The 13,960-nt window shown below is 48.0% G+C and overlaps 1 protein-coding gene across 1 annotated transcript; it reads right to left on the bottom strand.

Annotated features, from left to right (window-relative positions):
• Positions 1-865: 865 nt before the first annotated feature.
• On the bottom strand, positions 866-4,248 carry IL12A (interleukin 12A). Its single transcript, XM_058031512.1, has 6 exons — positions 3,937-4,248; positions 2,950-3,057; positions 2,804-2,845; positions 2,575-2,679; positions 1,186-1,219; positions 866-1,005 (listed from the first exon to the last, which is right to left on the bottom strand). The coding sequence occupies exons 1-6, from the start codon at positions 4,246-4,248 to the stop codon at positions 866-868; spliced, it is 741 nt and encodes a 246-aa protein (XP_057887495.1).
• Positions 4,249-13,960: the final 9,712 nt, after the last annotated feature.

The following is a 13,960-nucleotide window of genomic DNA, read 5'->3' as shown; positions in this document are numbered from 1 at the left end:
ATCACCCTGGTTTTGAAGGAAATCTTGATTTTATTAGGCAATAAATAGAATAAATAGAGAATATCATAAATAAATAATGGGATAGAATGAAATATCATCATAAATAAATCAGGGGATAGAATGGAATATCATAAATAAATCCAGGAATATCATCATAAATAAATCAGAGAGTAGAATCATAAATAAATCAGGGAATATCATCATAAATAAATTAAGGAATAGAGTGGAATATCATCGTAAATGAAGGAATGTCATCATAAATAAATCAGGGATTACAATCACAAATAAATCAAGGAATATCATCATAAATAAATCAAGGAATATCATCATAAATAAACCAGGGAATAGAATGGAATATCATAAATAAATCCAGGAATATCATCATAAATAAATAATGAAAAAGAGTGGAATCTCAAATCAAGGAATATCACCATAAATAAATAATGAAATAGAATGGGATCTCAAATAAATCAAGGAATGTCATCATAAAATGGAATAGAATGGAATATCATCATAAATGAAGGAATACCATCATAAATGAAGGAATACCATCCTAAATCATGAAATAGAATGGAATCACAAATCAAGGAATATTGTCATAAAAATCAGGGAGCAGAATGGAATGTCACCCCAAATAAACCATGGCATAGGATATCCTGAGTTGGAAGGGATCCCCAAGAGAAGGATTTATCATGAGCAGCTCTCAGCAGAATAAATACGGGTAAATCAGAGTCGGGAACGTTTTGGTGCTCAGGTGTAGCTTAAATCCCAAACCCGGGAATTTAACAAAGCTTGAAAAGGCCCAACCCGTGGGAATCCCGTGGGTGCTGGGTGTGTGTTTGTGTTCCCCCAGGATGCCCCGGGGTCAGGGGGAGCTGAGGAAGCTCAGCACCCTGGAGATGGTGACGCTGCGGATGCGCAGGGCCTGGAGCGTCGCGCAGAGCCGCAGCCGCGCCGCGAACGGCGCCGATCCCAGTGATCCCCATGGTCCCAGTGATCCCAGTGATCCCATTGATCCCCATGGTCCCGATGGCCCCGATGGTCCCAGTGATCCCAATCCCGATGGTCTTGATGGTCCCATTGATCCCCATGATCCCGATGATCCTGATGATCCCATTGATCCCAATCCCGATGATCCCGATGATCCCGATGATCCCAATCCCGATGGTCCCGATGCCAATGGTGCCTCCAGAACCTGCCCGGTGCTGCTGCCCAGGGCCTGCAGGGGTTGGAAAAACGCCTTAAAACCCAAAAATTCCCGGGATTTTCACCCCCTCAGGGATGAGCGGCAAGAGTGGGACGTAAGGATGGGCCAAGGGGAAATATTTGGGACGTTTAAATTATCATTAAATTGGAAAAATTTGGGATATTTAATTTACGGTGAATAGAGTGAGGGAAAAATTTGGGATATTGGTCATAAATAGAGTGAGGGAAAATTTAGGATGGTTTATTTATCATTAATAGGGAAAATTTGGGACATTTAATTTATCGTGAATAAAGTGAGGGAATAATTTGGGATATTTAATTTCTCATAAATAGACTAAGAGAAAAATTTGGGATATTTAATTTATCGTGAGTAAGAGTGAAGGAAGAATTTCGGATATTTAATTTGTCATAAGTAGACTGAGAGAAAAATTTGGGACGTTTAAATTATCATTAAATGGGAAAAATTTGGGATATTTAATTAATCGTGAATAAAGTGAGGGAAGAATTTGGGATGTTTAAATTATCATTAAAAGGGAAAAATTTGGGATGTTTATTTTGTCATAAGTAGAGTGAGAGAAAAATTTGGGATGTTTAAATTATCATTTAAAGGGAAAACTTTGGGATATTTAATTTATGGTGAATAGAGTGAGGGAAAAATTTGGGATATTCGATTTGTTGTAAATAGAGTGAGAGAAAAATTTCGGATGTTTAAATTATCATTAAAAGGGAAAAATTTGGGATGTTAAAATTATTATTAATAGGGAAAAATTGGGATATTAAATTTATGGTGAATAGAGTGAGGGAAGAATTTGGGATATTTAATTTGTCATAAGTAGACTGAGAGAAAAATTTGGGATGTTTAAATTATCAAAAGGGAAAAATTTGGGATATTTAGTTTGTCATAAATAGAGTGAGGAAAAAATTGAGATGTTTAAATTATCTTTAATAGAGTGAGGGAAGAATTTGGAATATTTAATTTGTCATTAATAGAGTGAGAGAAAAAAATTGAGATATTTAACTGAACGTGATTAGACTGAGGGAAAATTTGGGATATTTAATTTATCATCAATAAAGTGAGGGAAAAAATGGAAATATTTAATTTGTCATTAATAGGGTATATTTTGAAATATTTATTTTACCCTGAATAGAGTGAGGGTCAAATTGGAAATATTGAATTGATCATTAATAAGGCTAAATTTTGAAATATTTCACGATTGCATTAATAGACTGAGGCTAAAATTGGATTCATCAACTTTTAATCCACCTTGGTGCCCCAGGTCTGTTGGACTCCAATATTTGGAGGAGCAATGGAGGTTTTCCTTCCCTGATTGCTGAATTTTGGGGTCTGTGGGGGGCAGGAATCCTCACCTCCATCATCCCATCGAGGGCTGCCAGCAGCTGCGGGTCAGGGAGGCTCCTCAGCTGGGCCCTGTAGGCTCTCACGTCCTCAGAGATGCCCTGCAGGCATTTTCCCTGGGAAAGACAAACAGAATTGTCAGGAAATAAATGGAATTGTCTGGAAATGTGGGAATCTGCTGCTCCTTTTAACATACAATGAGGAAAAGAAGGAGTTTTTTTTTTGGAAATTTCTATTTACCTCATCAAAAGTTGATTTTTCCAGGACTGGGCAATTTCCAGGCTGCAAGTTGAACAAGAATTAAGATTTAGTGGGAGTGTGGATGATAATTCCATGAAACCATGAGGTGAAATTTAAATGTCATCAGTAATTTCTCTGTGTTTTACCCCTGGATCCGCAGCTGTGCAGGCTCTGAGGGTGTTGGTCTGGTTCTCAGTGATGTCGTGCAGATCCACCTCCTCGAGGGTGCATTCAAACCCCAGGGTGTTGGATTCCTGGGGTGAAAAGGGAATTAAAAAGGATCCTTGGCAGCTTCATGAGGCAATTTCTGTATTTTTATACATTTATCTGCAAACAGACACAATTTGATACACAGACACAATTTCATGTATCTGTGCTCAGATGAACCCCAGGAATGAGGCTTGGTGGGGACTGCGGTTAAATATGAAATACAGGAAATGGTTTGGGGACCATCTCTGACATCCTGGGGCCACCACTGTGTCCTGGGGACCATCCCTGATGTCCTGAGGACCATCCCTGACATCCTGGGGACCATCACTGATACCTTGGGGACATCCCTGCCCTCCTGGGACCATCTCTGCTGACATGGGGACCAAAACTGCTCCAGCATTTCCAGGTTTGGTGTCACCACTGCCCCATCCCTGCCCTCCTGGGTGTCACCACTGCCCCATCCCTGCCCTCCTGGGTGTCACCACTGTCCCATCCCTGCCCTCCTGGGTTCTAAGCAGCCCCTGGTTGTCCAGCTGGTGCCTGGGGACCATCCCTGCCCTCCTGGGCACCGCTGTTACCCATCCCTGCCTGCCTTGGTGCCATCCCCACCCTTCTGGGTATCATCACTGGCTCCTCATTGGCCTTTGGGTACCTTCACCACCTCTCTGGGTACCACCACTGCTCCATCCCTGCCTGGTTTGGTGCCCTCCCTACCCATCCCCACCCTCCTGGGTGCTACCCCTACCCCATTTCCACCTTCCTGGGTACGACACCTACCTCATCCCCACTCTCCTGGGTTCCACCACTACCCCATCCCTGCCCTCCTGGGTGTCACCACTGCCCCATCCCTGCCCTCCTGGGTGCCATCCCTACCCCATCCCAGCCCGCCACATCCTCCCCATCCCGTCCCGTTCCCCGCGCACCTTCAGCCGCTGCGGGGCGGCGTTGGCGGCCTCCAGGAGCTGCCGGGAGCGGTTGAGGCAGCGCTCCGGGTGGGTCAGTGCCCGCTCCGTGCTGGGCAGTGCCCGGTCAGGGTCGGTCGGTGCCCGCTCCGCGCTGGGCAGGGCCCGGGCCGGGGGCAGCAGCAGCAGCAGCGCCAGGCACAGCAATGCCCGCCCGCGGCCGCCAGGCGGCGCTGCCCGCCCGCTCCCGCTGCCATTCCCGGGGTCATTCCCGGTGCCGTTCCCGGTGCCGTTCCCGGTGCCGTTCCCGGTGCCGTTCCCGGCTCTCTCCATTCCGTTCTCGCCGCTGCCGCCCCGCTCCATCTCGCTGCCGTCCGTCCCCGCCGGGACAGCTCTTATAGAGGCGCCGCAGCCGCGGGATTTCCCCCCGGGCCGGCCGCGCTCATCCCGAGAGCGGCGGGGCCGGGAATCCCGCACGGCGCTGGGGCGGGCGCAGCTGGAGCCCCGTCCTGGGCTCTGCACAGAGCGCTTCCAGAAATGTGGGGTGGGCTCGGCTCCATAGTGCGATAAACTTGCATGGAATCACAGCATCGTGGGATGGTTTGGGGTGGAAGGGACCTTAAAGATCCTCTCATTGCCATGGCAGGGATTCCGCTGTGCCAGCCCGGCCTTGGGCACTGCAGGGACCCAGGGGCGGCCACAGCTGCTCTGGAATTCCATCCCAGGGCCTCCCCTCCCTCCCAGCCAGGAATCCCTTCCCAAAATCCCACCTAAACCTCCTCCTCTCTCAGTTTGAAGCCATTCCCTCCCTGTTCTGACACTCCATCCCTCGGGAATCGTCTCTCTCCAGCTTTCCCATTTCTATTCTTTATCCTGCTTTCCTCTCAAGGATGAAGTGACAGGGCAAGAGGAAACAGCCTCAGGTTTCACCAGAGGGGTTCGTGTTGGATATCAGGGAATATTCCTTCATGGGAAGGGCTGGAAGGGGCTGCCCAGGGCAGTCCCCATCCCCAGAGGGATTTAAAGCCCTGGGGAGGTGGCACTTGGGGACAGCGCTCAGGGGTGGCCTTGGCAGGACTGGGAATGGTTGGACTGAACGAACTTTGGGATATTTTCCAGCCTAAACCATTCCATGATTCTCAATTACAAACTCTCACTAGTGAATGTTTGTGAAAACCTGCCTGAATGTTTGATTTTGCAGAAATATTTGGAATAATCAACAAATATTTCAATATGGTCTCCTATTTTTGGTGGCCATTCTCAGCTGCCCCAAAAGGCTGCAGAAAGCTTTTCTGTGCATTGGGACTGCCATGAAGTCACTGGGATTTTTGCTGTCAAACTGGAAGGGAGCAGGATGAATCAAGAGTTTTATATTGCATTTTCAGGTTCTTTGTATTTTCACTGTTTCCTATAAGAAGCCTGTGGCGTGTCCTGAGACTTCTTTTAGCCCCAATAGCAGCGGTGCCTCAATTTCCAATTTCTCTCTGTGTTTTCCAGCCCTGCCCCGTCACTCCACCGTGGGCTGTGGTTTCCAGCTCGTGTAGGAGCCGCGGCTTCCGAGAGCCAAAAGCGAAAGAGAACTTTGGGATGTGCAGCAGGGCCGTTCCTGAAAGGCACCGCTTTGGCTTTCCAGGTTTCTCAGGCCCTGCTCCACGAGGTTTCCCAGCAGGGTCAGAGCTGGGCTGGGTTTGGGGTGGATTTTTGGGTAAATTGGGATATTTCCTTGTGATATCCTACATTAGATCCCTGGCAGTGTCCCGGATGGGTTTGGAGCACCCTGGGACAGTGGGAGGTGTCCCTGCCATGGCAGAATGGGATGGGAGGGGATTTAAGGTCCCTTCCAACCCAAAATCTGGAATTTTAATTCTGCTGAGTGGAAATTTTTTTCCCAATGGAAGAGGAAATGCATCTTCTCCTCCTTCACCTCAAAGCACCCTCTGCTTGACCTGGCTTAGCCTGTACGAAAAATATTGATAATTAATATTTATATTAATCACATTAGAGGAAAAGGATATGTTTTATACATTATAATCTATTTAAATAAGAGAATTACTCCTTGAGCAAGTGCAGTCCCAGAGGAATGGGACGCAGTGCTGAAATGGAATGGGAATAATTAAAGATCTGTGATGTTCCTTTGTGTTTCTATCATGGAATCATAAAATCATGGCATTTTTTAGGTTGAAAGGGACATTAAAACTTCTCCAGTTACACCTTCCACTATTCCAGGTTATTTCAAGCCCCAAAGTCCAGCCTGGCCTTGGACAATTCCAGGAATCCAGGGACAGCCACAGCTGCTCTGGGCACCCTGTGCCAGGGCCTCCCCAGTATAATAAATATAGTAAATATAATAAATAAATAAATAAAGTAAATATAATAAATACAATAAATATAATATATATTTATTGTATTTATTATATTACATTGTATTTATTATATTTATATATAATATTATATATTTATATATAAATATTATAATATTATAATATAGATAATACAGATATTATAGATAATATAGATATATAGGCAATATAACTAATAAATATCACATATATATATATAATTTATAACTGTTAAGTTATAAATTGTTAGCAGCTGTTTGATTTTTCCACAAGAAAATATAATTCCATTCCCTGTATTTCAACCAGAAATCACTTTTGTTGGAATTATCCTCCAGAGCAAAGTAAGGCTCGTTCTGGGTCTCTATAAATTTGATCTAACACAGTCAAAATTTGGGGAATCCCTGCTGGGGGCTCTGCCCTCCCCCAGATCAATACCCAAAAGCGCTGCTTGAGACAGAAAGGGAAAGCACAGATCAGAAGGAAACCCGGTGAGAAAAGCCCCAAAGCCCCAGCCCCGGGCTCAGTTTGGTTTTGAGGCCTGGAGAGTTGAGAGATGAGAAATGGGATCAGCTCCAGCCTCGCTCTTCTGAAAAAGCAGGAGGTTCCTGGAAATGTCCTGCCTTTGTGCCACCCCTGGCTGCTCTCCCCTCCAATGAACAGAAATTGAATTTTTGGCTTCGTTTTGGCCAAGGGACCAAAGGTTTCCAGGTAAGAACCGTGGGCATCACCCTTGCTTTGAGGGAAATGAGGTTTGGGGATGTTTCCTGATGGTTGTTTCTCCTGGAATTTAAAACTAGATGGATTTTGCTCGTGAACAGGCTCCAAACCCTTTGAGCAGGTCGTGGAGTTGCTCGTGGCATCCTCAGTGGGCAGGGTTTGGTTCTTTGTAGGGCAGCCTGGCATTGGAAATGGCAACAATTGTACAGGTCTAATTAAGCAATAATTACAGAGGAACAGAAATTGAAGCTGCAGGGTGATTCAGTCCCACCCAGGCTGACGAGCAGCTGTAGACAGAGATTGCTGCTCTGTTATAAAATAGGAAAGCATTGCATGGATTGGCATTTCTGGGTGCAATAAATAAAAGTGACCTGATCCTGTTTGCCACTCACACAACTTGTGGGATATTGAATCATTTATTTGCCTCTGCATCATTTTTTGGGAAGCTCCAAGGTCAGATTTATCACCAGAGGAGCCTCAGTGACAGGAGCTGTTTCTGATTTGGGTTGGGAACTGACAGCTTCATAAAATAGGAGAAAAAAGGGTCAGGAAAAACTTTCCTGGTGTTTTTGTGGCTGCTGGTTCTGATTCCTAGTGGAACTCCCTGAAATTCCTAATCGCCAACCTCTGCTTTCATTGGTATTTTGTCAGAGGTGATTAAATGGTGTTTCTGGAGCTTTCTTGGGGTGCTGGAGGCTCTAAAATCCTGGCTCAGTCACCTGCATCTCTCGGCTCATTTTTGTTTTCCAGTTGTCACCAGAATTCCTGAGATTTCCCCATGATCCCTGCTGGCTCCTGGCTCCTGGATTCCTGGGAGCACCCAGCTTGGAATCCCCAAATTCAGAGGTTGCTCTTTGCAGGCTCCAAAGCTCCAATCCCCTCTCCAGGGGAAGGGATTCATCCAGGGAAAGGGGTGAAGCCACTGGGAACCCCTGGAGCAGGGCTGGGATTCCCTAAAAAGCCCTCAGGGTGCATTTGCAACAGGGAATTTCTCCCACTGAGTTGGGAGGAGCAGAGATCAGGGAGAAATTCTGCCCTGGGAGGGTGGGGAGGCCCCAGCCCAGAGAAATTGGGGATTCCCAGAGAAATTTTGGATCCCCCATCCCTGGAAGTGTCCAAGGCCAGGCTGGATGGGCTTGGAGCACCCTGGGGTAGGGGAAGGTGGAACTGGATGATCTTTGAGTTCCCTTCCTACCCCAACAACCCAAACCTTTCCACGATTTAGTGATTCTGTGAAATAAACACTGAGGAACATCACAGCCCAGCCCACAGATTCGGGATTATTCCCATTCCCTGCCCATGGAACTGGGATTTAAGGTCCCTTCCCAACCCAGGGAAATGGGTTGGGAAAATTCCAGAATTTTATGGCTCCCTGTGGGTCCATCAGCCGTGTGGGGTTTGTTTTAAACATCCACAGAATTAAGAGGAATAAAAACCTCCAGGAGCTGCAGGGAGAGCTGCATGCCCTGGAAATTCGGGGATGCTGTGAGCTCATCCTCCCTGGGCTTGTCCCCAGGGCTGTGGGTGAGCTGATGCCAGCTGTGCCCGTGGTTTCGTGCCACTTTCGGGGACCTCTTTCTCTCTCACTTTCAGTTTTCACCCTTGACAGGGTTTCTCAGCTCCGGGTGCTTTTTCTGCTCCTGATCCCCCTGTCACCTCCTGGCAGTGGTGCTGTGCTGGGCAGGCAGCAGGAAAGCAGGGATGGGGAAAAGCAGGAATTTTGTCCTTGCTGGGGCTGGATTTGCCCTTTCGCCTCACTCTGGCTTTGCAGGTGGAGAGAAGAAAGAAATCTGATCTTGGGTGAGCAGGAGCCGATCAGGGAGATTTATTTCAGCATTTCTTTGATGCGCCATAATTTCCCAAGTGCCATTAGTGATGGAATTCTCCCTTCCCGAGGAAGCTGTGCCAGGCCAGCAGCTGAGGAAGGCCAGGAGATGCAGAGCTGAGAGCCTGCAGGGCTTGGGGACACCTGGGAGCTCTGGGGGCACAGAATGCCCTGGGTTCCTGTCCCAGGGCCATGGGCTGGGCAGGAATGCTGTGTGTGCCCAGGGTTTCACTGCTGCTCCGGCAGGCTGGGCACTCTCCTGGCAGGAATTCACACCCAGGGCCAAATGTTGTGGGTTTGCTGCACCTTGGTGAGGGGAAAAAGGGAATTATTGCAATTAGGGAAGGGAGGAGCTGACCTAGAGCAGGTTAGAGCTGCCAGGGTTCTGTGGGGAAGGTGGGGAAGGGACCTTTAGTTCTTCCCACTGAAACAAGGAGTGGGAAACTGCAGGAAAGCCAGAGGGGGAATGGATTCCCACTGCCAGAGGGCAGGGATAGCTGGGAATGTGGAGGAAATCCTTCCCTGGGAGGGTGAGGAGGGGCTGGGGTGGAATTCCAGAGCAGCTGTGGCTGTCCCTGGATCCCTGGCAGTGCCCAGGGCCAGGCTGGACACTGGGGCTGGGAGCACCTGGGGCAGGGGAAGGTGTCCCTGCCATGGGAGTGGGGTGAGATTTCACTTCCAACCAAACCAGTCCGTGATTTTGGGATGATTGCTGATTTTGGATGGTTCCTGGAGCTGGGGAGGGCACCCAGCTCTGCTCTGGGTGCCGTGGCTCCCACAGAGGGCACAGGAATCCCCTGCTTTCCCCATCCCAGGATATGGGGACAGCCAGGGCTCCCTCTCCTGCCAGGGCCAGCTGCTGCCCACGGCAAAGCCCAGGAGATCCCTCCTGCCCTGTGGCTTCTGTGGCAAAAATAAACCCTGCATTTTATGCAAATGCTGCAGAAAATGAAAGGGTTTCACTCAAATCCCGTGAGCTGGGCACCGGGAGCTGCAGAGCTCAGGGCATTTCCCCTGCTGGAGCTGGGGAAATAAAGCAGAAATAAATCAAACTTAAACATTCGACATCAATAACCCCCGACCTGGAGGGGAAATCCTGTTTTACCAGCCCTGGGGCTTTGTGGAATCCCAAACCATTCCCAGTGGGCTGAGCTGCTGGAGCAGCCCAGAATTGGTTGCCCCAGCCCCAGTGGCATCTCCCAACCCCCAACTCTCAAAATCAAAAAAAAAATTTCTATCTTTAGAATTTTCTATCTTTTAAGATTTTTTCCCAAGATTGGGATTGAAGGTACTTGAGATGATTGTGTTTAGACTTAGGTGTTTATTATTTTTATTTATGTTACAGTCTTATAGGTAGTGAGTTCTGTACTTCTTCACCAACAAGGTACAAAATGGTTAACAATCTTTTGTTGTAAGGTTTTTTAAGCTTAAAGTATCTAATTAGGCAATGATACTTAAATTATTTTTATTTTTAACTTAATAACTAATCACCTAAATTCCTCAATGTGGACTTTTCTGTTTGCTTACAAAATACTACTGAAATGTATGAAGAAGGAGGGAGAAGAAGGTAAAGAAGGACTGGTTTCTGGTTTAAAACTTTTATTTTGTTTTATATAGATTATTATATTCTAAAACTTTAAAGTTGGAGTTTTCTACTTTGTGATATTACACACTTTTAATTAAGTACACACTTGTAATTCCAGTGTTATCATTCCATTTTGGGATCCTTCTCCACAGCCTCATGTCAATGCAGTCCCTCTTGGGAGTCAGCGCAGAAAGTCTGAAATTCTCAGCATCCAGAATTCCAGCAATGGGGAGTTCTGGATGCTGAGAATTCCCCAGTCCCAGAAATCCATCTCTGCGTGGTTTGGGAGCGCAGAGCCCCGTTCCAGCTCTGTCCTGGCTCTGGCTCACTCCCTGAGCCAGGAGGGGCTGTTGGGTTATTCCAGCAGAATTCCCTCAGCACCCATGGGACTTTCCCAAACTGGAGTCTGGGTGTCAGCCCTTTGTCCACGGTGGAACAGGAAGACCCAGAGCAGGATTTTCTCCTGGAAAAACCCAATTCCCCCAGGACAGGAGGGTGAACACCAACGGCGGGTGAGTGGGATAACAAATTCTCTCCAGCCAGTCCAAGGCACTTGGCAGGGGATGGAATTCCAGCCTTGCCAGGCTGGGTGCTGTGGGATTCCCCAGCTCCACCTGGGAGAACACCTGGGAAAATTCCTTCTCCCACAGCCCTGCCTGGAGCAGAGCTGAGCTGAGCTGAGCTGAGCTGCCTGGAACAGCCCCAGACATTCATCTTAAACTGCAATTCCCATTTTTCAGACAGATGACGATGTTTCACTCTCCATTTCAGGTGAGCTTCTTCCCCAAAAATGCTTCCCTTGGCAGGCTGTGCCTGGGCTTTGCTCCCAACCCTCCAATTTCTCCATCAGCAATCCCAGCCTGCCATCAAACTCTCAAATCCCCGGAGCAGGATGGGCTGGGATGGGTCAGAACCTGTGGCACCACCAAAAATTGGCATAAATCCTTTTCCATCCATCCTTTCTTTTTCCTCCTCCACAGCCAAGAGACTTTAAATGATATTTTCCCACTGGGAAGGGGAAGAGGGAAGGGCTGATCCCTCCAAGGGACTGGAAAAGCAGATTTTAGCCGGTTGGATCCCATTTGGATTGGAAAGTTCCCCGTGCTGTGGGCACACAGATGTCCCTGCTCACCCCTGGCGCCGCAGAGGAGGAAGAGAGCCCTGCACTTGAGGCTTTCCTTTGGTTTATGGGAAGAGGGAAGAGAAACCGGCCGGGGAGAGGCGTGGGACGTGCGGGGAAGCGGGAGGGACGTCAGCTCCAGCACAGGGAGCCCCCCAGCCTGGAGGGAACATCGGGGAGCTGTGCACCCCATGGGCAGCGTGTGGGGCACAGGGATGGCCTGGAACGGGCTGGGGACAGGGGGCACACGGGGGAGCGTCCCCTCACCCCAAGGTGCCCCACGTGAGCCTGCCTTCGTTATCACGGGCTCATTAGTGCTTCTCATTGAGGGTGGAAATGAAGAGTAAAAGAGCAAAACCATGTGTGGTTTGATGAGATTATGGAATGGTTTGGGTTGGGAGGGATTAAAAATCATCTCATTCCATCCTGCCCATGGCAGGGACACCTTCCTCTGTGCCAAGCCCTGTCCAGCCCGGCCTTGGGCACTCCCAGGGATGGAACAGCCACAGCTTCACAGCTTCCCCTCTTTTCCACGCTCCTTTTCCGTGCTCCCAGCCCATGATGCTGCCTCTGTGACCGGGGAGATGCTGCTCAGCACACCCCGGAGCTGCTGCAGAGGAGGAGCCTCAAAAAGGGCAGGAAATCCCCAAAAGGGGGTCCCCAACCACAGGGCTTCCCTGCCAGGAAGCAGCTGGCTCATAGAGCTCACCCCAGCTCCCAGGGCTGGAGGGATTCCTGTCAGCAGGACCTTGCCTCAGGCAGGAGGAGGATTTGGGGGCTCTTCTTTATTTAATGCAGCATTTCAGGCTCTTCAGGCACTGGTGAGTTTAGGGTGAGACTTAAAAATGTCAAGAAATGTTGTGGTTTGTGACCAGGTGGAGAACAATTCCCAGCCTGGCGTCCTGTGGGAGAGGGTTTATGATTTTTGGGAATTAAAAACCCCACCCAGGAGGGTGCAGGAGGCTCCAAGTGGGACCAAGAGCCAGGAGCAAAACACAGAACCAAAACCTTGCTCAGAAAGCACACACCAGATCCTTGTGTTTCAGAAATATCCTTTAATCCATCAATCACAGCACCCCTCGGAGCCAGAGCAGGATTTTCTCCTGGAAAAACCCAATTCCCCCAGGACAGGAGGGGAAACCAGCAGTGGGTGAGTGGGATAACAAATTGTCTCCAGCCAGTCCAAGGCACTTGGCAGGGATGGGATTCCAGCTTTTCCAGGCTCTCATCCCAGTGCTCCAGAGCTGGAGGGTGCTAGGGCAGCTCTGGGATTCCCCAGGAACACCCTGGGGCTTGTTTGCATTTTTTTGGTATTTTTTTACCTTAAAACTAAGAGCAAACTTTGTGTATTTGGGGTTTTTCATGCTTTGGATGCAGCAGGAGGCAGCTCCTCCCTGAGACCCAGAGAGGCAGAGCATCCATGGAGAGCTTTTGGGGTCAGACTCTGCAAATTTGGGGGTTTGGAGGGAAAATTTAACATTTAGAGGGAACATTTAAACCCAGCAGCTCTCCCCATGTGCAGGCAGCCGCCCAAGAGCTGCAGGGAAACCAGCACCCCAATATTTCTCCATATTTTCTGCATGGATTTAAAAATAAGGAAGAAAAGGGTTGACTTTTTTATCCTGGGCTGCAGGTGAGGGCTCATGATCCATCCAATTGCTAAATTCTTATTAAATTAATCCATCCCTGCTCCCTAAATAAAACCAAACCCCATCCCAGCCCCCAAACCCCTCTGAGGGCTTCTTCCACCCCTGCCCTTTCTGCAAAAAAAAAAAAAAAAAAAAAAAAGAAAAAAGGGGGAAAAGAGTCATTTAATGAAAGAAAAAAGTGCTTAATAAAAGGCATTCCTGGGAGGGGATGAAATTTTAATGCAGCTGAGGCCTTTTGCAAACAGCCTGAATAAGTCATCAGGCAGAGCCTTGGCTGGGATGGATTTGCCCCCGAGGAAATGAGAATTAAAAGGTAAAAAGCTGCTGGGAGCACCAGGCTGGGACTTAGGAAGGGCTGCCTGGGTTCTTCCAGCTTTAAATCCAATAAAAGAGGGATGGAGACAAATTTATTGTGTCCCAGTGTTCCCTCCCCTACAGTCAGCCTCTCCTACAGGCAGAGTGAGGAATTCCACATTTAATCAGTTTAATTTCCTGCCCATTTTTAAACATAGATTATTCTTTTTATTTCTAGAATTTCATTTAAATGTTCAGCCCAGACAATAAAATATAAAAAACCCACCTGGGGTGTGTCTGCTGCTTCCAACTATCACAAATTCAGGGGTCAGTGTTACAGAAGAATCCATGTGAAACAGAATTAGGAACTTATAAATAATAAAACTACAAAACCCCTCTCTTCTCTCAGTTTCATGTGATCAGCAAGGCAAAAAAAAAAAAAAAGGGGGGTTTTTACACATTTAGTTGGAGGATCCACCAGCAATTCCACCCCCTTGGCAACAAACAGACGTGTCA

Source organism: Melospiza georgiana, chromosome 10 (assembly GCF_028018845.1).
Source record: "Melospiza georgiana isolate bMelGeo1 chromosome 10, bMelGeo1.pri, whole genome shotgun sequence".
Lineage (NCBI taxonomy): Eukaryota > Metazoa > Chordata > Aves > Passeriformes > Passerellidae > Melospiza > Melospiza georgiana.
This window is presented reverse-complemented; position numbering and strand designations above follow the sequence as displayed.